The following is a 17,689-nucleotide window of genomic DNA, read 5'->3' as shown; positions in this document are numbered from 1 at the left end:
TACCAGTAATGCCTAAACTGGCACACAGCGAGGGTCTGGACCCGAGGGTCTCAGAGCCTGAGGACCCGAACTGTTGGCTCAGCCTGGTGAAGGTGGAAGAGGGGTGCAGGTGGGAAAGGGGGTTACCTGAGCAGCTCTATGATCTTAGGAACAGTGAAGACCACATTTCCAACCATAGCTCATTACCAATGGGAGAAAAGGTGGAAGCAAATTGATGCCCACGCCAAATTCTCCTTTGGCCTCGTTCCCAATTCCCAGACTCCCCATTCGTCTCGGTTCCCAATGTGCAGCCTGTATAAATGCGTCCTGGGCTGGTAAGGGTGCCAATGATACTTAATAACACTGTGTACTTACTAAGCCAGACCCTCGTCTAAGCCCTTCACACCTGTGAATTCCCTCAACAACACTCAATGCGAACTGTATTTTATGTTCATCTCAAAGGTGAGAAAACTGAGGCATTGAGACGTTGCGTACCTTGCCTGTGGTCACAGAGCTAATAAATGGCAGAGCCAGATTTGAACCTAGCTGGTATGTTTCCACCGAGGGGCCCCATCTGAACTTGCTCCTTCACCACGCTGCCCGTGCTGCAATGTGGTCAGAGAAAAAGGCCAGAATGGGTTGCCGTCTGAAGCAGCATGTGCCCCGAGAGCAGGAACTCCAAATATCTGCCTTCTCAATACTTCCACGGACTCATGGTATGGCCTCGCCATAGAAAATGAAACCAGGTAAGCTGGCGAATTGTATGTTATAGGAGTTTTACCACAAAACAAAGAAAGAGAGACAGAGAGAAATCCTCCCACCCACCTGCCCAGTCCTGATCACCACCGTTGGGTCAATCTGAAGCATCCCTAAGTGCCAGAAGAGAGGTGAAGGGGTGATCCCCCACACTTCACAGTTTTGTTGTATGTTTCCAGAAGGGACCCCGCTTAGGGCAGACATGAACTCTGAGGCTGGGGAGTGGCGGTCAAGAATTCAGGGAGGAGAGGCTGAGCCCCTGCTCCCACCTGGTGTAGGGAAAGGCTACTTGCTGGGCACTACTTGTGACTGAAGAGCGATCCCTGACCCCCTTCTGTCCCTCCTTCTCTTTACTCCCTTAGCCCTGACCTCTTGCTCAGTACTCCGCACCTCCCCCACCCCCACCTTCACCCACCCCGCACCCGCTTCCCAGCTCCTTGGGCACACCATCTGCCTAGCCTCCCCCTTCCCCAGGGACTTAACTCCTTTTATTGAGACCTTTAAATAATTAAATGCCCCAAAGCCTCCCCCACTCGGATCCCAGCCCCTGGCCTGGGGTGTTATTCAAAGACCAGGAGCTGGGCTGGAGGGCTGCCAACCCCACCGCCTCTATTCAGCTCCTTTCTTGTCCTGCTCTCAGCTGCTGGGCAGCTAATGGGCCTTTTCTCCTGCTTTGGCCCCTCCGCCTGCCAGGCCCAGGCCACAGGAACCAAACAAAAAGCGAGGAGCTCTAAGGGATCTGTTGGGGGTGGGGAGGGAGGAAGACACCAGACCCACATTGAACTGGGAAAGGGTTGGGGACAGAGAGTGGAGAGAGAGGACCCCAATGGCTTTTCGAGCTCCTCATCCCTGCAGAGGAGCTGGGGCCACTCCCTCCCACCCTGGGGAACTGTAGGCAGAAAATTGGGGGGGGGGGGGGGTGGAGGGGTGTGGCAGGGGGAGCAGGCTGGAGGCTGTCGATCACTTGAGTGGTTTGGGGCTTGGGCAGTGTCCTCATGCAAATTATCTTAGTGAGTCACTGAAAGTTTGGTCCAGACACAAAGAAGCTGCTTCTCTCCCCCGCTGCCTCCCTTCACTGCCCAGCAGAAGCCCCCCCCCCCCCACCAGCCAACCAAACAAAAGGCCCAAGCCCAGTGGTGCGTGAAGGAGTGAATGGGCGAGAACCTCCCTGGTGACGTCCCCACGAGACAGATGGCAACAGTTGCCAGCCTTCTTTCATCGGCTCCCAGTCATAAAGAACAGCCCTCCTCCCTCCAGAGCACATCAGCTCCAGCCCAAATACACAAGTTGGTGGGGGGGGGGGGGGGATGGGGCGGGGGCTGCCAGGGGAGCAGGAGGGTGGGGGGGACTGAGACTGGATGTTTGGCTGGAAAACAAAAAGGTTGTTCAAAGCCCTGGCGCTGGGGCCAGCCTGCCCATCTGTCCTCCTTCAGGGAGGCTCTGCCCCCATGCTCCTCCTCAGCTTCTGGCCCATTCTGTGCGGAACCAGGGGCCCTGGGAAGGGAGACATCACTTTGGGGCAGCAGTGCTATGCCATGGTAGTTTGGGGCTCTGCACTTTGAGGCTTTCATTAGGCCAAATCCTCTGCCTGGGTATTGTTTTGACTCTTCAGAAACAGAGTTAAAAGAAAATCCAAGGCTTTGGAGAGAGGTGGAGAACAGCGGGATCTGGGTCCTCTGCCATTGATGATCAAGTTTGAGTTGTTCTAGAATGGGATCCCATCAAAATAATCCACACGTGCCTTCAAACGTCAGAGACTAGTGGAGAGGAGTGGACCAGGAATCAGGGGACCCGGCTCTGGTCTCAGCTCACCCTCTGGTTGGTGGGTAATTCTGGGCTGACGGAATCCCAGTTTCCTCTCTGTCAACTGGGGGTAAAGGCACGGCCCGGCTGCCCCTGCCTCCAACACTGTGGAGAATAAGCAGATATGCAAGCCCACGTTCTACAAACGGAAGAGGCTGGGCATATATGAGGCTTTACTCTGCATTTCCCCACACCCATGCCCCCCAGGAGGTAGAGTGGGCTTGGCACTTTGAACGTTGTCGAAGTACTTCATATCTATTCTTCTGTGAGGCAACTGAAAGCAGAAAGGTCTAAGGCAGGGAAAGATCTTTTTTTATGCAATAAGGTTGGAGGTTCCCCCTGCTTCCCCTCCCCTCTCCCCCCACCAGTCTCCTGAATCTCCGATTATTGTCTCCCTTCTCTCTCTGCCTTTCAATTTCAGCCCAGCCTGATTGGGAACTCTAGGTTAAGGGGCTAAGAGATCTCAATAAATACAGAATAAAAGGGAAGATCCCCTGTGTCTTTTTTTTTAATTTTTTTAATGTTTATTTATTTTTGACAGATAGAGAGAGATAGAGCATGAGTGGGGGAGGGGCAGAGAGAGAGGGAGACACAGAATCCGAAGCGGGCTCCAGGCTCTGCGCAGTCAGCACAGAGCCCAATGCAGAGCTCGAACTCTCGTACCTCGAGATCATTACCTGAGCTGAAGTTGGACACTTAACTGACTGAGCCACCCAGGTGCCCCTCCCTTGTGTCTTAAAACAATAAAAAAGGTGTAGCATATGCAAAGTTATGATTCCAAGGCCATAGGCTTGCCTCTGGGCTAACCTGACAGCCCCCCCACCCCCCGCCGCAAGTTGCATTTTCTGCAGAAAGGCTGAGCTGGTGGTGCTAGGGGGCTGGGTTGGGGGGCAGGAGGTAGAGAGCAGAGCTCTGGACTCCCCTCCTACCTGGCTTCATGCCCTCTCTTCCGTCCACCCACCTGACCTCCTGTTGTTTGTGTTGGCCAAGGTGACTCTGCTCAGCTGGTTTGGGTTTTTTCTCTCTGGCATAAGATAGTAAAGGCATTTCTCAAAACATCTCTCTTTCCCAACCCTTGCTCAAACTAACCTCACCCATCTTTGATCACTTCCATTTGTCTAACAACCATCTGGGCACTAACTTATGTGTAATGTATCCTTCTGTGTAATTTCCATTTGTTTGCATTTAATCCATGCCGTCAGTATTTTCTGTTCTCTCATGTGCAATTATCCCATCACCTCCTTTGGACTGGCAACGCCCTGAGGCCAAAAACCCTATATCCTCATCTCTGCCTTCCCCCAACCCTGTGCTCCTCACAAGGACCCATCTCCAGGCATAAAAGGGCAGACAGAAAACTGGACCAAAAAAAGGTCTTTCAAGGTGTCGTGTGCAGCTGGCCCTGTGCTAGACTTCAGACCCTGGACTCCAAGGCCGCAATTGATCCACTTTAATCCCCCACATTCAGATAGCACTACAATTCTAACAAGCGCTCCTACATCCTGTTCCGCCCTTGTGTCTTTGAATCTCACCCCACAACACGGTCAGTGTTCCATTCCCCTCCACCCCCGGGAGGTGACATGGGAGAAGTCTGTTGGTCAAGCAGTGACGATGACAGGTAGATGATTTTCCTTTTGTGCAAACAAGAGAAGCCACTGGGGCCTGGGCCTCCGCCCTGACAGGGCCCGGTGAGAGAGGAAGTGGGTCACAATGGATACAAGGAGTTCCTGTGTTTTGCAGCAGGGGTGAAGCAATGCATTTGGCTGGTCTGTCTCTACTGGATCGAGAGCTCTCCAACAGGAAAGACACAAAAGGCAGAGGAGGGGTTGGTCACTGGAGCGTCTAGCCTACACTACCTGGTCCCCCAGCTCTCTTGCTGTCAAATTCATACCCAGGCACCTCCAGATGCTCTGGGAGATGATGAGCAATATCCCAGGTGATCTCTAGGGCCTTATATTTCATTTGAAATGCGATACATAAACACGGGGCGCCTGGGAGCTCTGCCGGTTAAGAGTCCCCCTTCTGCTCAGGTCAAGATCTCATGGGTTCGAGCCTCACGTCGGGCTCTGTGCTGATGGCTTGGAGCCTGCAGCCTGCTTTGGATTCTGTGTCTTCCTCTCTCTCTGCCCCTCCCCTGCTCATGCTCTCTCTCTCAAAAATGAATAAACATTAAAAAAAAAATGTGTAGGAGTGAGATTCCACTCCAAAAAATATAAGAATATTTTTTGACTAACTATCTGCACTGTGAACTGGGGCTTGGTGTAGAAGTCCCTCGAATCCAGAAGACCAGGACACTGGTGACCTGGGTGTCACTGGGTGACAGGAAGAATTAGAAGTCCTGGGTCCAGTTTTGCCTTCATTTTTCTTGTTGTTTCTCCTCTGTTTATTCAGCCAGTCCTGGGTTTGAGCTCAACTCTGCCTCTTACCTGTAGGAATTAGAGTCCAGGGCAACGGGGCCTTTGCCCTGAGGTTCCTGGGGTGACCCACATTGTAGGCCTTGACCCGTCCTCTGGGTTGGAGAGCTTCTGGACATTTCATTTGTGCAATGACCCCCTTTGTTCTGACCCAACAGAAGTCCCTGCCCTGCTCTGCCGAGGAAGCCTTCCTGGGCCTGTCACTGTTTACAGACTCTCAGAAAGGCAGGTGTTGGGAGGAAGCTGCCGCTTGCGGTCGGTTCTCCCCAGATACAGGAGCGCCCGGGCCCCCCCTAGGCCGGCTGCCATTGGCTAACAGGAGGCCAAAACAGACTCCTCTCCCGCCTGCAGCCACCCAGCCAGCAAACAAAGAGCTCACAGGAAACACCTGGATGAGAGGGCAGCTGGCAAGGGGACCCGCAGGAAAGAAGAAAGGGTTTGCAGGAGGAATTAGGCTGGTGAGGAGCTGTGGGTGGGCGCCCGGGGCTTAATCGCATTTCTCTTGGCCCCCCGCCAGCTGCTGAGACCTAGTCGCTGAGTTGCTCAAATGCACCATCCCTGGCACCCTCCCTCCGGGCCTCCAGTAAAGGGATCATCCCTTCCTGCGCCAGCTTTCCTAGCACAAGGGCACAAATACCCGTAAAGACTGCTCAGAGGGCTTTCCCTCTGCCCCTCTCCTCCCTTCTGTGGCCCTCCTCATTCTCAGCCAGAGAGTCTGATCCTCTTTGGAGCAAGTAAACTTACTAATTTATTTACTTCTTTAAGTTTACTTATTTATTTTGAGAGAGAGCAAGAGAGAGAGCTTGCACCTGTGAGCGGGGCGGGGGCAGACAGAGAGAGGGAGAGAGAGAATCCCAAGCAGGCTCTGCACCGTCAGATCTCACGGCGATCTCACAAACCGGGAGATCATGACCTGAGCCAAGATCAAGAACCCGATGCTTAACCGACTGAGCCGCCCAGGCACCCCTAGACGATGTAAATTTAAACCCAATGTCCAGGAGTGAAGACAGAATCCTTAACCAAGGTAGCCGCCCATGTTATGTCCAAGTCTATTCCAAAGAGAAGTCTCCATTTATTTCCAAACTTATTTATCTAGACCTACATCCACATCTGCTTACTTGTCGTTTAGTACTTCAAGTGGTTGTGGTTCTGGGTGGAACAGACTTGACTGAGGAGAGTCAATGACACCCCACCATCAGCATCGGCCCAAGAGCATGTCTGGGGTGCATAAACCATGTGCTGGAAACTTTGTATGTAGGTAGCAGCAGCAGCCCACAGGGCTCCCTCACCCCCTCTTAGGAACCCCCCTGATAGGGCACTTGCCTTTCTGGGTCTGGAGTGGGAAGATTGGAAGGGGGCCATGAGAGGAGGGCACTTGCCCCACAGCCTCTTGCGGGTACACCACAGTTTACTCAACCATAGCTTTTCATTCAACAGCCAGGGTACTCGCGTCAGACTGTCGCACGCCAAGTCGTGGGCAGCACACGAGGCTGTAAAAAACAGAAGGCAAGGGATCCTTCTATGGAGGCGTGTGTGGTAATCGTGGCAGAGGGGACGCGAGCTTGCAGAGCCTCCAGACATCGACCAAAAGTGACACGTGAAGACGTGCTGACTGTGTTTGTGATGAACACGTAAACAGTGATAAATGATGTGTATACATCATTTAAGAGGCGCTGGAATAAGGAATGTAGTATGAGGGGGTAAGCAGTTTTAAACCATATGTACAAACATTGAAAAGCCTTGAGGTCAGAATGTTTTTAAAGAACACAAGCGGAATTATTCAGGGAAGGCATCCTGAGGAGGCAACAGGGGAAGGAAAAAGCGTGGACTCTGGAGACAGACACGTCCAGATTTTACATCTGTTTCCACCACCTCCCCCTCCAGTCACTGGTGCTTTGCCTCCTTCATCTATGAGCTTGAGGCGACCATCTCTCAGAGTGTGCTCATGGAGATCGTGCGAGAGAGGCTGCGTGTAAGGCAGCAGGCAGAGTGCCTGGCCACATTGGTGTTCGGCACCCAGTAGGTGCTCGTGTCCTAGAAGAAAGCATGTCAAAATACTCTGACAAGTGGTTTGGGGCCGTGATAATTGGCAGAGTAGGGAGTCTTGCAGATGTGGTCATGACGGCAAAGAAAAGCGAACAGGAGAGAGTTGTGAAGGTGGGGTATCGTGGCACGGTTAGGCCATTGCACAGGGAGTCTGGGGTTGGAAAGTTCGGGAGCGCCTTGTATTCCCATCTTAGACATTCAGAATGGCCAGGAGAGGCAGCAGGAAAGGAATGGCATGATGAAAATGAAGTTTGTGGTTGCCCAGGCTGCTGGCCAGCCTGGGTGGGGAGGCAGATAGAAGGCTGTTGTGTGTTATTTCCATACGATGGAGCAGGACCAGGGCTATGCACTGGCCTAAATGGAAAAGAAGAATCAGGGATTTCCCCTGTCCTGCATGGAAATGGAAATAGAATGGTGAGAGGTGATTTAGCACAAGTGACTCATTTTACGGATGAGAAAACTGAGGCTCAGGAGGGAGGAGGGACTAGTCTAAGATGTCAGAGACGAACTAGTACTAGTTATTGTCAGACCCGAAGCTAGGGCTCCTACTTCCCAACTCCTAAGCCCATGGGTGTTTCTACCACCAGGCCGCTGACCTCCAGAGTCGACATTGGGAAGGATTTCTGTGGACAGGATCACAGACAGAGAGTCTATTTTCTCTCTCCAGCTACCTTGGTCAGAATTCCTTCCGCACACACGTAGCCCAGCCTTCTCTCCAGGTGTGATTACCGTCTGGGTAAACCCATTTAGGGAGTTAATTGATAACTAAGGTTCCCCCACATTATGATTTAAAATGTGTCCACCCCTCTCTAAGTAACATTTACGTTTCAATAGCAGGTGCTTAAAGACCTAAGAGCCTGTAAGATTCAAAGGACTGTTTTCTTAAGAAGGTGCAATCACAGGGGCACCTGGGTGGCTCAGTCAGTTAAACGTCAGACTCTTGATTTTGGCTGAGGTCATGATCTCATGGGTCATGATCTCACGGGTTGTGGGTTCGAGTCCGTGTCGGGCTCGGTCAGGCTCCGCACTGACAGCTCCCTTTCTCTCTGCCCTTCCCCTGCTTGTTCTCTCTCTCTCTCTCTCTCTCTCTCTCTCTATCTCTCTCTCTCTCTCAAAATGAATAAGTAGCTTTAAAAAGAAAAAAAAAAGGTGCAGTCACAGATTAGCTCTTCTGAGCTAGGACCCCTCACTGGCAAACCATGAATGAACTTGATTTTTTTTTCTTCTACTCCTTACCTAAATTCCTTTCATCTATTAGCCTCTACTCTTGGCAACTTTGAGACCCATCTGTTCGGCCAATATTCACTAACACCTATTCAACACCAAACACTGCTCAGGTAAAGTCCCTGGCTTACATTCTACTGTAAATTCAGTGTTATAAGGGGGTGCCAGGGCGGCTCAGTTAGTTGAGCATCTGACTCTTGATTTCAGCTCCCATCATGATCTCATGGTTTGTGGGTTTGAGCCCTGCGTCGGGCTCTGTGCTGACAGTGCAGAGCCTGATTGGGATTCTCTCCCTGCCGTCACTCTCAAAATAAACTTAAAAACAAAATCCTTGTTTAAAAAAAAAAAAATCGGGGTTATAAGGACTAGGACAGAAGAAAAGACTGAGTAACGTGGGAAGGAACAGTGTCACTGCAAAGCTGGAAGAGAAGGTCTGAATCTTGAGAGACCAGAGTTAACCAGACAAAAGTGGGTAGGCAGGAGGGGGCAGAGCATTGAGCAAAGGCCCAGAGGCTGCGGTCCCAGGCATGAGTTAATGGGCACCAGTTGAGGGTGGGCAAGTTGCCTCTAGTATAATCCTTGGAGGGGAAGCACAGGCCCCAAGCGTGCTCGCTGTCCTGTCGGGAACATACTGGGATGTGCCTTCGAGAGATCCCAGCCGTGGTGACAGTGTGCCATTGATGTCCTCAATGCAGAGCCTCACTCCAAGTATGGGGGTGGGGTCAGAAAACCCTACACCCCCATTTCCAGGTGGTCCAAGGCGCATCGTAAGTCACAAACTGGAAGCCTATGCAAATAAGTACTTAAAAGCAGTTTACCCCTTAAAAAAAAAAATTAGTGGCCGTCGTTAGAATTTAGGGAGATGTGAAATAAAAGTCTATATTTCAGGTTTCTCTTGAAAAAATCACAGTATCTGATATCACTGGTCTCCCAGGAGGACAGTGGACTGGCGCTAAGGAACAGGGTCTTTTTCAGACAAAGCCTGAGCTCACTCCCCAAGTTCACCACAGCCTCTGTGTGGCTGTCCTTCTTCACTGACAGCCTGGCCCTACCTTGGCTCCTCTGGTGCTCACCGAACTCTAAACGGCCCCTCCCTGCTGGTGCTGGTAAATAAAGGAGCCCCAACCTGCCTGGCTATAACCTCCTCTTATCTGATGTGCCCCGGGAAGCCTGTCGGGTCTGCTGGACAAGGGGTGAATAAGGCCTGCCCTTGCTTATGGGAACAGGGGTGGGGACTAGTAGACCCACTTCAGCTGGGAGCAAAATGACTTGGAGCCGGTGGGCGCCCAGGGAACGGGGCCCCCCTCGAAGCCGGGGAAAGGACAGGCAACACATCTGGGCAAGGCTTGTTTGTACAAGATCATTATCCAGGGCCCTGGTAGCCTCTTAAACTGAGTTCAAATGTTTTTCATACCAGCTCTGCAAAGGAGTGGTGCAGAGAGAAAGCCAGAACTCTCCAGAACTCACCAGGCTTGCCCTTCCCAGCTTCCCCGTTTCTCTCTCTTCCTGGAAGGGAGAACGTGATTCCTCATGATTCCACAGGTGGGCAGGAAGGAGGTAAGCAAGGTTGGTATTGGAAAATCCGTTCCCCACCCACTCTGCCTGTGAATGGGCACATAGCCCAGTTTGGTATTAATTTACAAGCAGACCATGGAGCCAAGAGGTCAAAGCTCCCCTCCAGCCAATGAGATCGGATGTCTGGCGGGCACATGGTACATTTCAGCCAGAATGGCCAAGATCAGACATGAGTGCATTCATTCATTCTGCTGGTGCCTACAGAGTACCTACTACAGGCTAGGTGATGCCGGGAAGGGCTCTTTGGACTGTGAAGAATTTTTCTTGGTTTTGTTTTGATTTGATTTTAAGTAGGCTCCACACCCAACACGGGGCTTGAACTCATGACTCTGAGATCAAGAGTCATATGCTCTACTGACTGAGCCAGCCAGGTGCCCCTGGACTGTAAAGACTTTTAAGCAAAGGATTGAAAATCATCTTTCAATGGGGAGGCCGAAGGCTGCTTGGATGTTCTTCGCTGCGGCCATTCTCAGAGGCACTAGTGGGACTAATACTTAAATAATGGTTTCCTCCCAGTTACCAGGATGTCAGTGTCCTTATTCAGCTCAGGACCAATTCAGATTAACTTCTACTTAAAACTAGAATTTTCATTTGTTGCATACTTAAATATGCAAAGCGCTATGCCAAGTAGTTTAGATCTCATTTCAACCTCCTTAACATTTTCAGATGGGTTCTATTCTTTTTTTTTTTTTAATTAATTTATTTATTGTGTGTGTGTGAGAGAGAGAGAGACAGAGAGAGAGAGAAAGAGAGAGAGAGAGAGAATGAATCCCGAGCAGGCTCCATGCTGTCAGCTGCAGAGCCCAGTTCAGGGTGTGATCTCACAAACCATGAGATCCTGACCTGAGCTGAAATCAAGAGTCAGAGCTTAACTGAGTGAGCCACGCAGGTGCTCCAAGATGGGTTGTATTCTTAGTCCCATTTTACAAATGGGGAAATGAGGCCTGGTTGAAGTAACTTGTTCCAGATTGCACACAGGAAGTAGGTGGGAGAGAGGAGATCAGACCCCCGGGGCAGCCTAACTCCGGGGCCTGCCTGAGCTGCTAACCTGTTTGCAGCCCTGCCCCACTGGGCTTGGAAATGGAAACTTTACCCAGCAGGAGTCGGACTCAAGCAAGGGAAGACTATTTACTTCACTTCCCAACCCAAATGACCTTCCAGTTCAACTAATTGAAGATAATGATAATAATTGTCCTAATTTGCCCTCCAGTGACTGCCAGGATAATGGAGATGATTTAGAATCAAAAGCTGAAGAAAGGAACAGAGGTCATTTCATCCAACTCCCTCATTTCTGAGACAGGAAAATTGAGGGGCTTGGCCAAACTCCCACAGCTGGTTAGGAAGGACCTGGGCTACAACCCATATATTCTCCCTCCCAGCCCAGAACTTCTGCATCCTGCTTTGCTGGGCCTCAGTGCCAGTACTGGCCTGGAAGCCAGGAGTCCTCGCTATCTGTGCTCCCGGAAGGCCACTATGGGGCCGATGTCAGACTCACAGAGGAGCATTTCTTCCCCCTGGGCTTGCTGGTTGAAACATCAAGGTGTCTCCCACCCAAACCTCCTTATCAGGACCTGGGATGGGCTCTTAATCTGTAGCTCCCAGGCCACGTCTACACTCTCTGGACAGCGTGTTATCATCCAGAAATAGCTGACGGAGCCCAGGTCTCCCCGGCTGGCGCAGTGTACCAAGTGGGGGAGCTGGGAGCAGAATGGACCAACCACCCAATGCCCGGTCCCGGGACACGTGAAAACCACCAGCTGCTACTCAAACTGTTCCTGCCTACAGCCCCTGTACCCCCAGCTGGCCAAGGGGTAGTCCCCACCGCTACTGAAATTGGCCAGATCTAAAGTAAGCAACACAGAACACTCCCATGTAAATTGAGGGACTGTTTTTCTACCAGGAGCCGAGAACAATCCCCAAATCAATCTGCTATGCGGCCGTCTCCCCCGCTCAGAGACAGAGGTGGGTGATGATGTCCCCTTGGCCTCCGATAACCCTCCCTTTCAGGCTTTTTACTAAACAATATGAAAAACAATGAGTGGAGCCTCTTAGGAAAGAAGAAGGTAGGTGCCGGTAAGAATAGCACACCAGGAAGGGCAAAAATTCAACCCTAACTCCATCCTTACATCCCAAAAGGCGGGTCCTTACAAATGAGTGCCTAGGACATTTGTGCTAGAAGCTACAAATGAAAACGGGGCCATTCCTTCAAATGACCTCTTGACACAAGTGTCCCTGTAACTAATTCTGTTTGTGATACAGATGAGCTGGCTTCCCGCAGCCCCATTTCCGGCCTCCGCTACCCTCCCAAACGCACCACACACAGCCTCTCTGGCCTACCGACCACCTAGGACGCCCAGGTCAAACCGCATGTTTGTTCATGAGGGTCATGGAGGCATGAAATGAAGCGTGTACATTGGTGAGGGGTGGTTCTGTTCACGAATCAATGTGGTTTAAGTGCAGCCCACCTCTGGCCAAGAAAAAAACTAGCCCAGGTCAGTGATGTACTTGTGACCTCAGTGGAAATTGCTGAGACAGCAGGTGGGGGGTGGGGTGCGGAAGCCTGTGTCAAAACCTCATGGACCGAACCCAAGAGTCGGGGATGATAAAGACTGTTCTTATTTCCTCACATATACCCTATCCATACAAAGGGAGTAATAAATTGGTAACCTTTGGCTCTCAAATCTTTGCTGTTGGGAGTAGCTGCTCTTTAGCTGACTGGTAGCCTTGGCTGTCCATTATACATTCAGTTCCAGGGCCCAGATCCTGAGGCCCAACTGCTCTTGTCTAATAAGAATGGTGGGTACTGGGGCACCTGGGTGGCTTCATCAAAGGTCCGATTTCTTGATTTGGGCTCAAGTCATGATCTCGCGGCTGGTGAGGTGGAGCCCCGCGTCAGGCTCTGTGCTAACAGCTCGGAGCCTGGAACCTGCTTCGGATTCTGTGTCTCCCTCTCTCTACCCCTCCCCTGCTCGCACTCTGTCTCTCAAAAATAAACTTAAAGAAAAAAAATGGTGGGTACCCAATGGCAGTCCCAGAGATGACAAGAGAGCCTGTGCCAGGAACTTTCCAACAATTCTGCCCCGGCGTGGCAAGGGGTTCCGTGCCCCCTTCTCACCATCTCAGTCTGAGACTCAGGCTGTGAGCCTTAATCATTTGTCATGTGTTCCATGCCTCGCACTGACTGACAGTACATGCTTGCTGAACAAACAAACAAGGGAACACAGCTGAGGCCTAGCGAGGGCAGGATGCGTGAGACCTGGCTAAAGAGTGCTCAGTCTAGAACCCCGTCCCGTCCAGCATTTTCACAGGGAAGTGAGAATGCGCACTAAGGAATGAGGTAAGGAGTACTTCTTGGCTCTCTGTCACATAATAAGATTTTTCTTTTATACCAGCCACCTGCTATAGGTCTTCTGAGTGTAACTGAAGAGAAATACCATGAGACACCAAGAAAGGATTTGCATCGGAAGAAAACGCTTAGTGAGTTGAGGATGTTGGCTTCTCTACACCACACGGCTTCATCTGCTACATTTTTATTAAAGTAACCAAAAAAAAAAAAAGAAAGAAAAAAGAAGCGCGTACATTTGTCCATAAAGCTGTACATTCTTCCATATAAAAACACTATTATACAATTAGTAACCTTTGTCTTTTCTGTCAGAATAGCTTACCAACGTGCTAGTATTTCTTTTTACTTAATAGGAGAGACAGGCCTGCTCAACAGTCCAGCTCTGGGTGTTTTGCTGTTTTTTAAAGTGAACGTTAAAAAAAAAAAAAAATAAGAAAGAAAGAGAGAGAGAAGAGAGAAAAGATTAAGCAGGAGACCATGAGGCTGCTTCTTTTTTAAAAAGGCAGGGATCTGTTTGCAGACAGGATGCAACAATGCCACGTCCAGTGATTCACAGCTTTGTCTCAACCCACAGGCCAGAAAATGAGCTCTTGGGTCTGTGGGTCTGAAGTTAGCTTTAAAGCAATAAAGGCTGGAAGCAGGGTCTGGGAAGGCAGCTTGGAGTCTAGAGTTGAAAAGAAGGCAGGACTGGCAGGACTGGGTAGGGACAGTGTTTGGTAAATAGCACCTTTGAATCAGAAGTGAGTGGTTAAGAAATTCAGGGAAGGGGACGGGCTGTGGAGTGGGGGACCCTCGGGCAGGGAAGAAAGTTTCCTCACTAAGGGGCGACAGCCTGGTGGGCTGGACAGGAGGGTAGCCAGGTAGACTGGACGCTCTAGCTACGTCCTTCTAAAGTGATTTTGAGTTTGGGAAACTCAAGGCCTTCTGAGGACCCCCTCACTAATGTCACTGAAAAACCGAAGGAAGGCGATTTCTTCCCAGTATAGATTTCCACTGGCTCCGACCCAGCACGGTAAATATTGCACAAGTCTACAGACAAATCTGGGTTGTACTGAGAGACAGCAACTTCCCCACAGGTGCTCTGAGCACCAGGGAGAAAATAATGCCCAGGATTTTGGCTTTTAGTGTCAGCCCTACAAGAATACCAAGTAGTCCTGCAGAAGTCGGGGAGTTCTCCCATTCGGCCAAGGAACACCTGCGAGGCCGACCAGCCAGCCAGAGTCCCGAGGACAGAGGGATAGTTCCCGAAGCCCTCCGGGGCACCAGGAGGTTCTGAGAGCTGGGTCTCCTTCAGACTCTCCTGGGACCCAGGAGGCCATATTGCACAATGAGTCGAGAGCTCTTGTTCTGGAAAACTGGGTAGCTCCGTGACCCAACCAGAAGGGGAGAAGAACGGGAGAGTCAGGGAGGAGTGTTGTGCTTTTAAAAAGAAGGCAGTAGTAAAGAACCTAGAGTTCCCTGTAGCTTTTGAGCCAACTCTTGAAGGGATAGTGGCAGCAGCAGCAGCATCAGGACGTTCCTGTGATTCCAGAAAGAAGGGTTTTGGCCAAAAAACCCCAAAAAACAAACAAACAAAAACAAAACAAAAAAACACATCCCCAGTGGATACTCTTTGGGTCCCAAAATTCCATTGCAAATCACCCCCAACTTAATCACCACATATACTCACACACAGAGCAGCACACAGCAAAGCAAAGGTTTCGTGCAGAGTTCCCTTCGGCCCCAACTCCGATAACCTCTAACTCCTGCCTTACTCCCCCGACCCCCACAAAACAAAAAGCTTTTGTTTCCTGGCTGGGAAGCAACATCTACCAGGCCCCTGAGCATAGAATCAGAAACAAGTCATGATTTCAAGAAAAGCTGCTTAGGGCAGAAGCAATCAGGAGAGGACTTTTCACTCTCTGCCCTGGATCTCATCAGAAACATGAAAGACGATTAGGCAACGTAGTATAACTTAAGTCCAGGCTTGAATGCCCCTGAGTAAGAGAGGGGCCAGGGGATACAGGTGTCCCGTTCCGGAGAGGGAGAGGTTTGAGCTCAGCCCCTCTTCTCCCCGCAAGGCAGATCCTGACCTCTCTTTCACAGTTGCTAACCTTGCTTGCTCCCTCCCCCATCTTCTTGGGGTGCCAGCCAAGCTTCTCCCACCTCACCTCAAGCCAGCGCCCCCCCCCTTCCGTACTCCCCCCTCCCGTAGGCAGACATGCTGGTTCCCGGACTCAAGCGCACAACAGTTCTCTCCGAAGGCACCTGGGGAGGCCACTTCCAAGCAGCTCCCTTTAAGGATTTTTCTTTAAAAAAAATCTTTTGGTTTTTTTTTTTCTCCCCTTTTCTTAAAAAAAATAATATATTTATATATATATATAAATAGCTCTTCATTTAAAATACAGTTCCCCAGGTTGAGGTATGCAGCGGCCTGTTGTCACGACAGAATGAGTACAGTAGAGTGCCTGGTGGGGCTGGCGGGGGATCTAACTGGAGACCGCCATCACGTAGTTCTTCGAGGGGCTGCTCCGGCCCAGCATCATTTGGTTCTTGCAGGTGAGGAGCCCATAGGAGGCTGCCACCGGGGCCTCCTCGTACAGGACACAGATGGAGCCATCCTCCCCAATGCGGTAGGACACCTCGTAGGGGTCCACCCACAGGGTCAGCTCACTGGGCAGCAGCTGGTGCAGCTGGGGCTGGCTGAGTCCGATCTGGCTGGCCACCTTGCTGATGATGGGGTCCATCTTGTGGTTGATTCGGATGCAGCGGTAGCCGGAGCCCTTGGACGGCTTCTCAGGAAACCAGTGGTGTTTGTAGTGCTCTGTGGAGACGGAACAAGAGGGAGATGCCCTGGTTAGAGCAGCTGGGCTGTGGGGGAAGGGGATGAAGGGACAGGAGGAGAGGCAGGAACCCAGAGATTTTAAGTAAGCAATGTAGTTTCTCATGAGTTCCAGGACCTCCCTGAGACCCTCCTGTCGCTGTAGCAGAGATAATTGTATGGAATCTGGAACCCCCCGCCCCCACTAGGAGGAGGATGTGTGTGTGCTGGGAGGGAGTCCCATAGCTCTGAGGCAGTCCCAAGTAGCCAGTGCTTTTGGCACACCCCAGTTTAAGGAGGAGGGGTGAGACTGGGGAGGGCATGTCCAGACAGGGCCGCTGGAGACCTACTGGCTGAAGTTGGAGGCCAGGAAGGCTGCCACCATTGTCAGATCCACAGCGACTCATTGTGTCCCCCACTCTGAGCCCTAGAGGCTCCCTCTGCCTCCTTCAAAAGCCAGAGCCCCTGAGCAGTGGCTAAGGGAGTCGAAATCGGGTTGGTTTTGATGAAACATATGTTGCTCCTCAGAAGGCAGGATCTGTGTGGGCACGTTTGGAGATGGCTATCTCTGCCCAACACCGTCGGCCAACCGGCTGGAAAACAGCTGGGAGGTAAGTCTGGCAGCGGCTGGTTATCTCTTGTCCACCGCCCGTTTCACACCGCCCCCGCCCCCAACACACAAGCCAGCAGAGCGCAGTTACGACCTACAAGGCTTTCTCGGGACCGTAATGGGTGGCAGATGGCTCAGGGGGGCCAAGCATACAAAGGGGGCCGGGATTCCAACTTCGAACGAATCAACGATCGGCCCGGGCACAGCGCAGCCCCGCACTGCCGGAAGAACCCCGGCCGAGACTCCCAAGTTGTTAAGAAGGCTCAACTGCGCCTTCTTCTCCCATAATGACCCCTTGGCTGGCCGGGCTGGGTCGTCCGTGGCGCCCTGGAGAGTCTCAGTAAGGGCAACGAGCTCGCGCTCAGGCCCGCAGGTGCCTCCTCTCCCGGGGCAAAAGCCGCGACTCGGCTCACACTCCAGGGCCAGGGTCTGCGCCTTCGAACGCACCCTACCGGAGCGGACACGGACCGAGACCCGAGCGCAGACCCAGGGGACTGCGGGGACTGCGGGTTGCCCCGGGGGCTGGAGGAAACCGAGTCCCGGAGCTGCTCGTGAGCGGAGCCCTGCTCTGGGAGCAGAGGGAAACGACCAAGGCAGGAAGGGGAGCCGAGCCCCAGCGGCAGGGGTCGACGGACGCCAGGATCCTCGGCGTGTGCTCACCTGTTAGTGCCTCCTGGAGAGCGCCGCTGAAAACCTTTAGTCTCTGCTCGCTCACGCAGCCCCGGGTCCTCAGGAGGCTGGAGAGGAAGCCCACGGCGGCGGCGATCTCCGGAAGCATGTCTGTTCTCTTCCCGGTCCAGCGGGCCTGGCTCATGTCTTGCTCGGCTCAGGAGGCGGTGGCAGCGGCGGGGAGCAGCGAGAGGCAAGTGTCCGGTGGGACGTGCCGCTTCTCAAGCTTCCTCCGTGCGCTCGGCCGCTGCTCGGGCTCTGCGGGGACTTTACCCGGGACGCGCCTTTCATACTATTCCGAGAGGCGGGGGAGCCCGCGCCGGCGCCCATTGGCTACTGCCAGCGGATGGGGGCGTGGCCTGACGCCCGCCTGGCCCCGCCCCGCGCGCTCCCGGGGCCGCGAGGACGCTAGCCCCTGCCCCCGCCCCCGCCTCCGCCCCCGCCGCCTCCCCTGCGCTGAGGTCATCGCCCGC

General features: G+C 52.3%; 1 protein-coding gene and 1 long non-coding RNA gene across 2 annotated transcripts; one reads left to right on the top strand and one right to left on the bottom strand.

The window, feature by feature from the left end:
* Positions 1 to 5,250: 5,250 nt before the first annotated feature.
* On the top strand, positions 5,251 to 14,120 carry LOC131495400 (uncharacterized). Its single transcript, XR_009253925.1, has 3 exons — positions 5,251 to 5,407; positions 9,637 to 9,776; positions 13,187 to 14,120. It is a non-coding gene; the product is annotated as an uncharacterized LOC131495400 (long non-coding RNA).
* Positions 13,309 to 17,483, bottom strand: BTG2 (BTG anti-proliferation factor 2). Its single transcript, XM_058700316.1, has 2 exons — positions 17,208 to 17,483; positions 13,309 to 15,940 (listed from the first exon to the last, which is right to left on the bottom strand). The coding sequence occupies exons 1-2, from the start codon at positions 17,359 to 17,361 to the stop codon at positions 15,606 to 15,608; spliced, it is 489 nt and encodes a 162-aa protein (XP_058556299.1). The 5' UTR covers positions 17,362 to 17,483; the 3' UTR covers positions 13,309 to 15,605.
* Between the last annotated feature and the right edge of the window lie 206 nt (positions 17,484 to 17,689).

Source organism: Neofelis nebulosa, chromosome 15 (assembly GCF_028018385.1).
Source record: "Neofelis nebulosa isolate mNeoNeb1 chromosome 15, mNeoNeb1.pri, whole genome shotgun sequence".
Taxonomy (NCBI): Eukaryota; Metazoa; Chordata; class Mammalia; order Carnivora; family Felidae; genus Neofelis; species Neofelis nebulosa.
The sequence above is the reverse complement of the archived record's forward strand: the minus strand, read 5'-3'. Positions and strand labels throughout refer to the sequence as shown.

What these genes read in the sequence shown, in the direction of transcription:
- BTG2 (XM_058700316.1), bottom strand. Translation starts at nt 17,361, where the DNA reads ATGAGCCAGGCCCGCTGGACCGGGAAGAGAACAGACATGCTTCCGGAG. An exon ending in TCTCCAGGAGGCACTAACAG is followed by an intron (nt 15,941 to 17,207) that starts GTGAGCACACGC and finishes CCGTCTCCACAG; the next exon opens with AGCACTACAAACACCACTGG.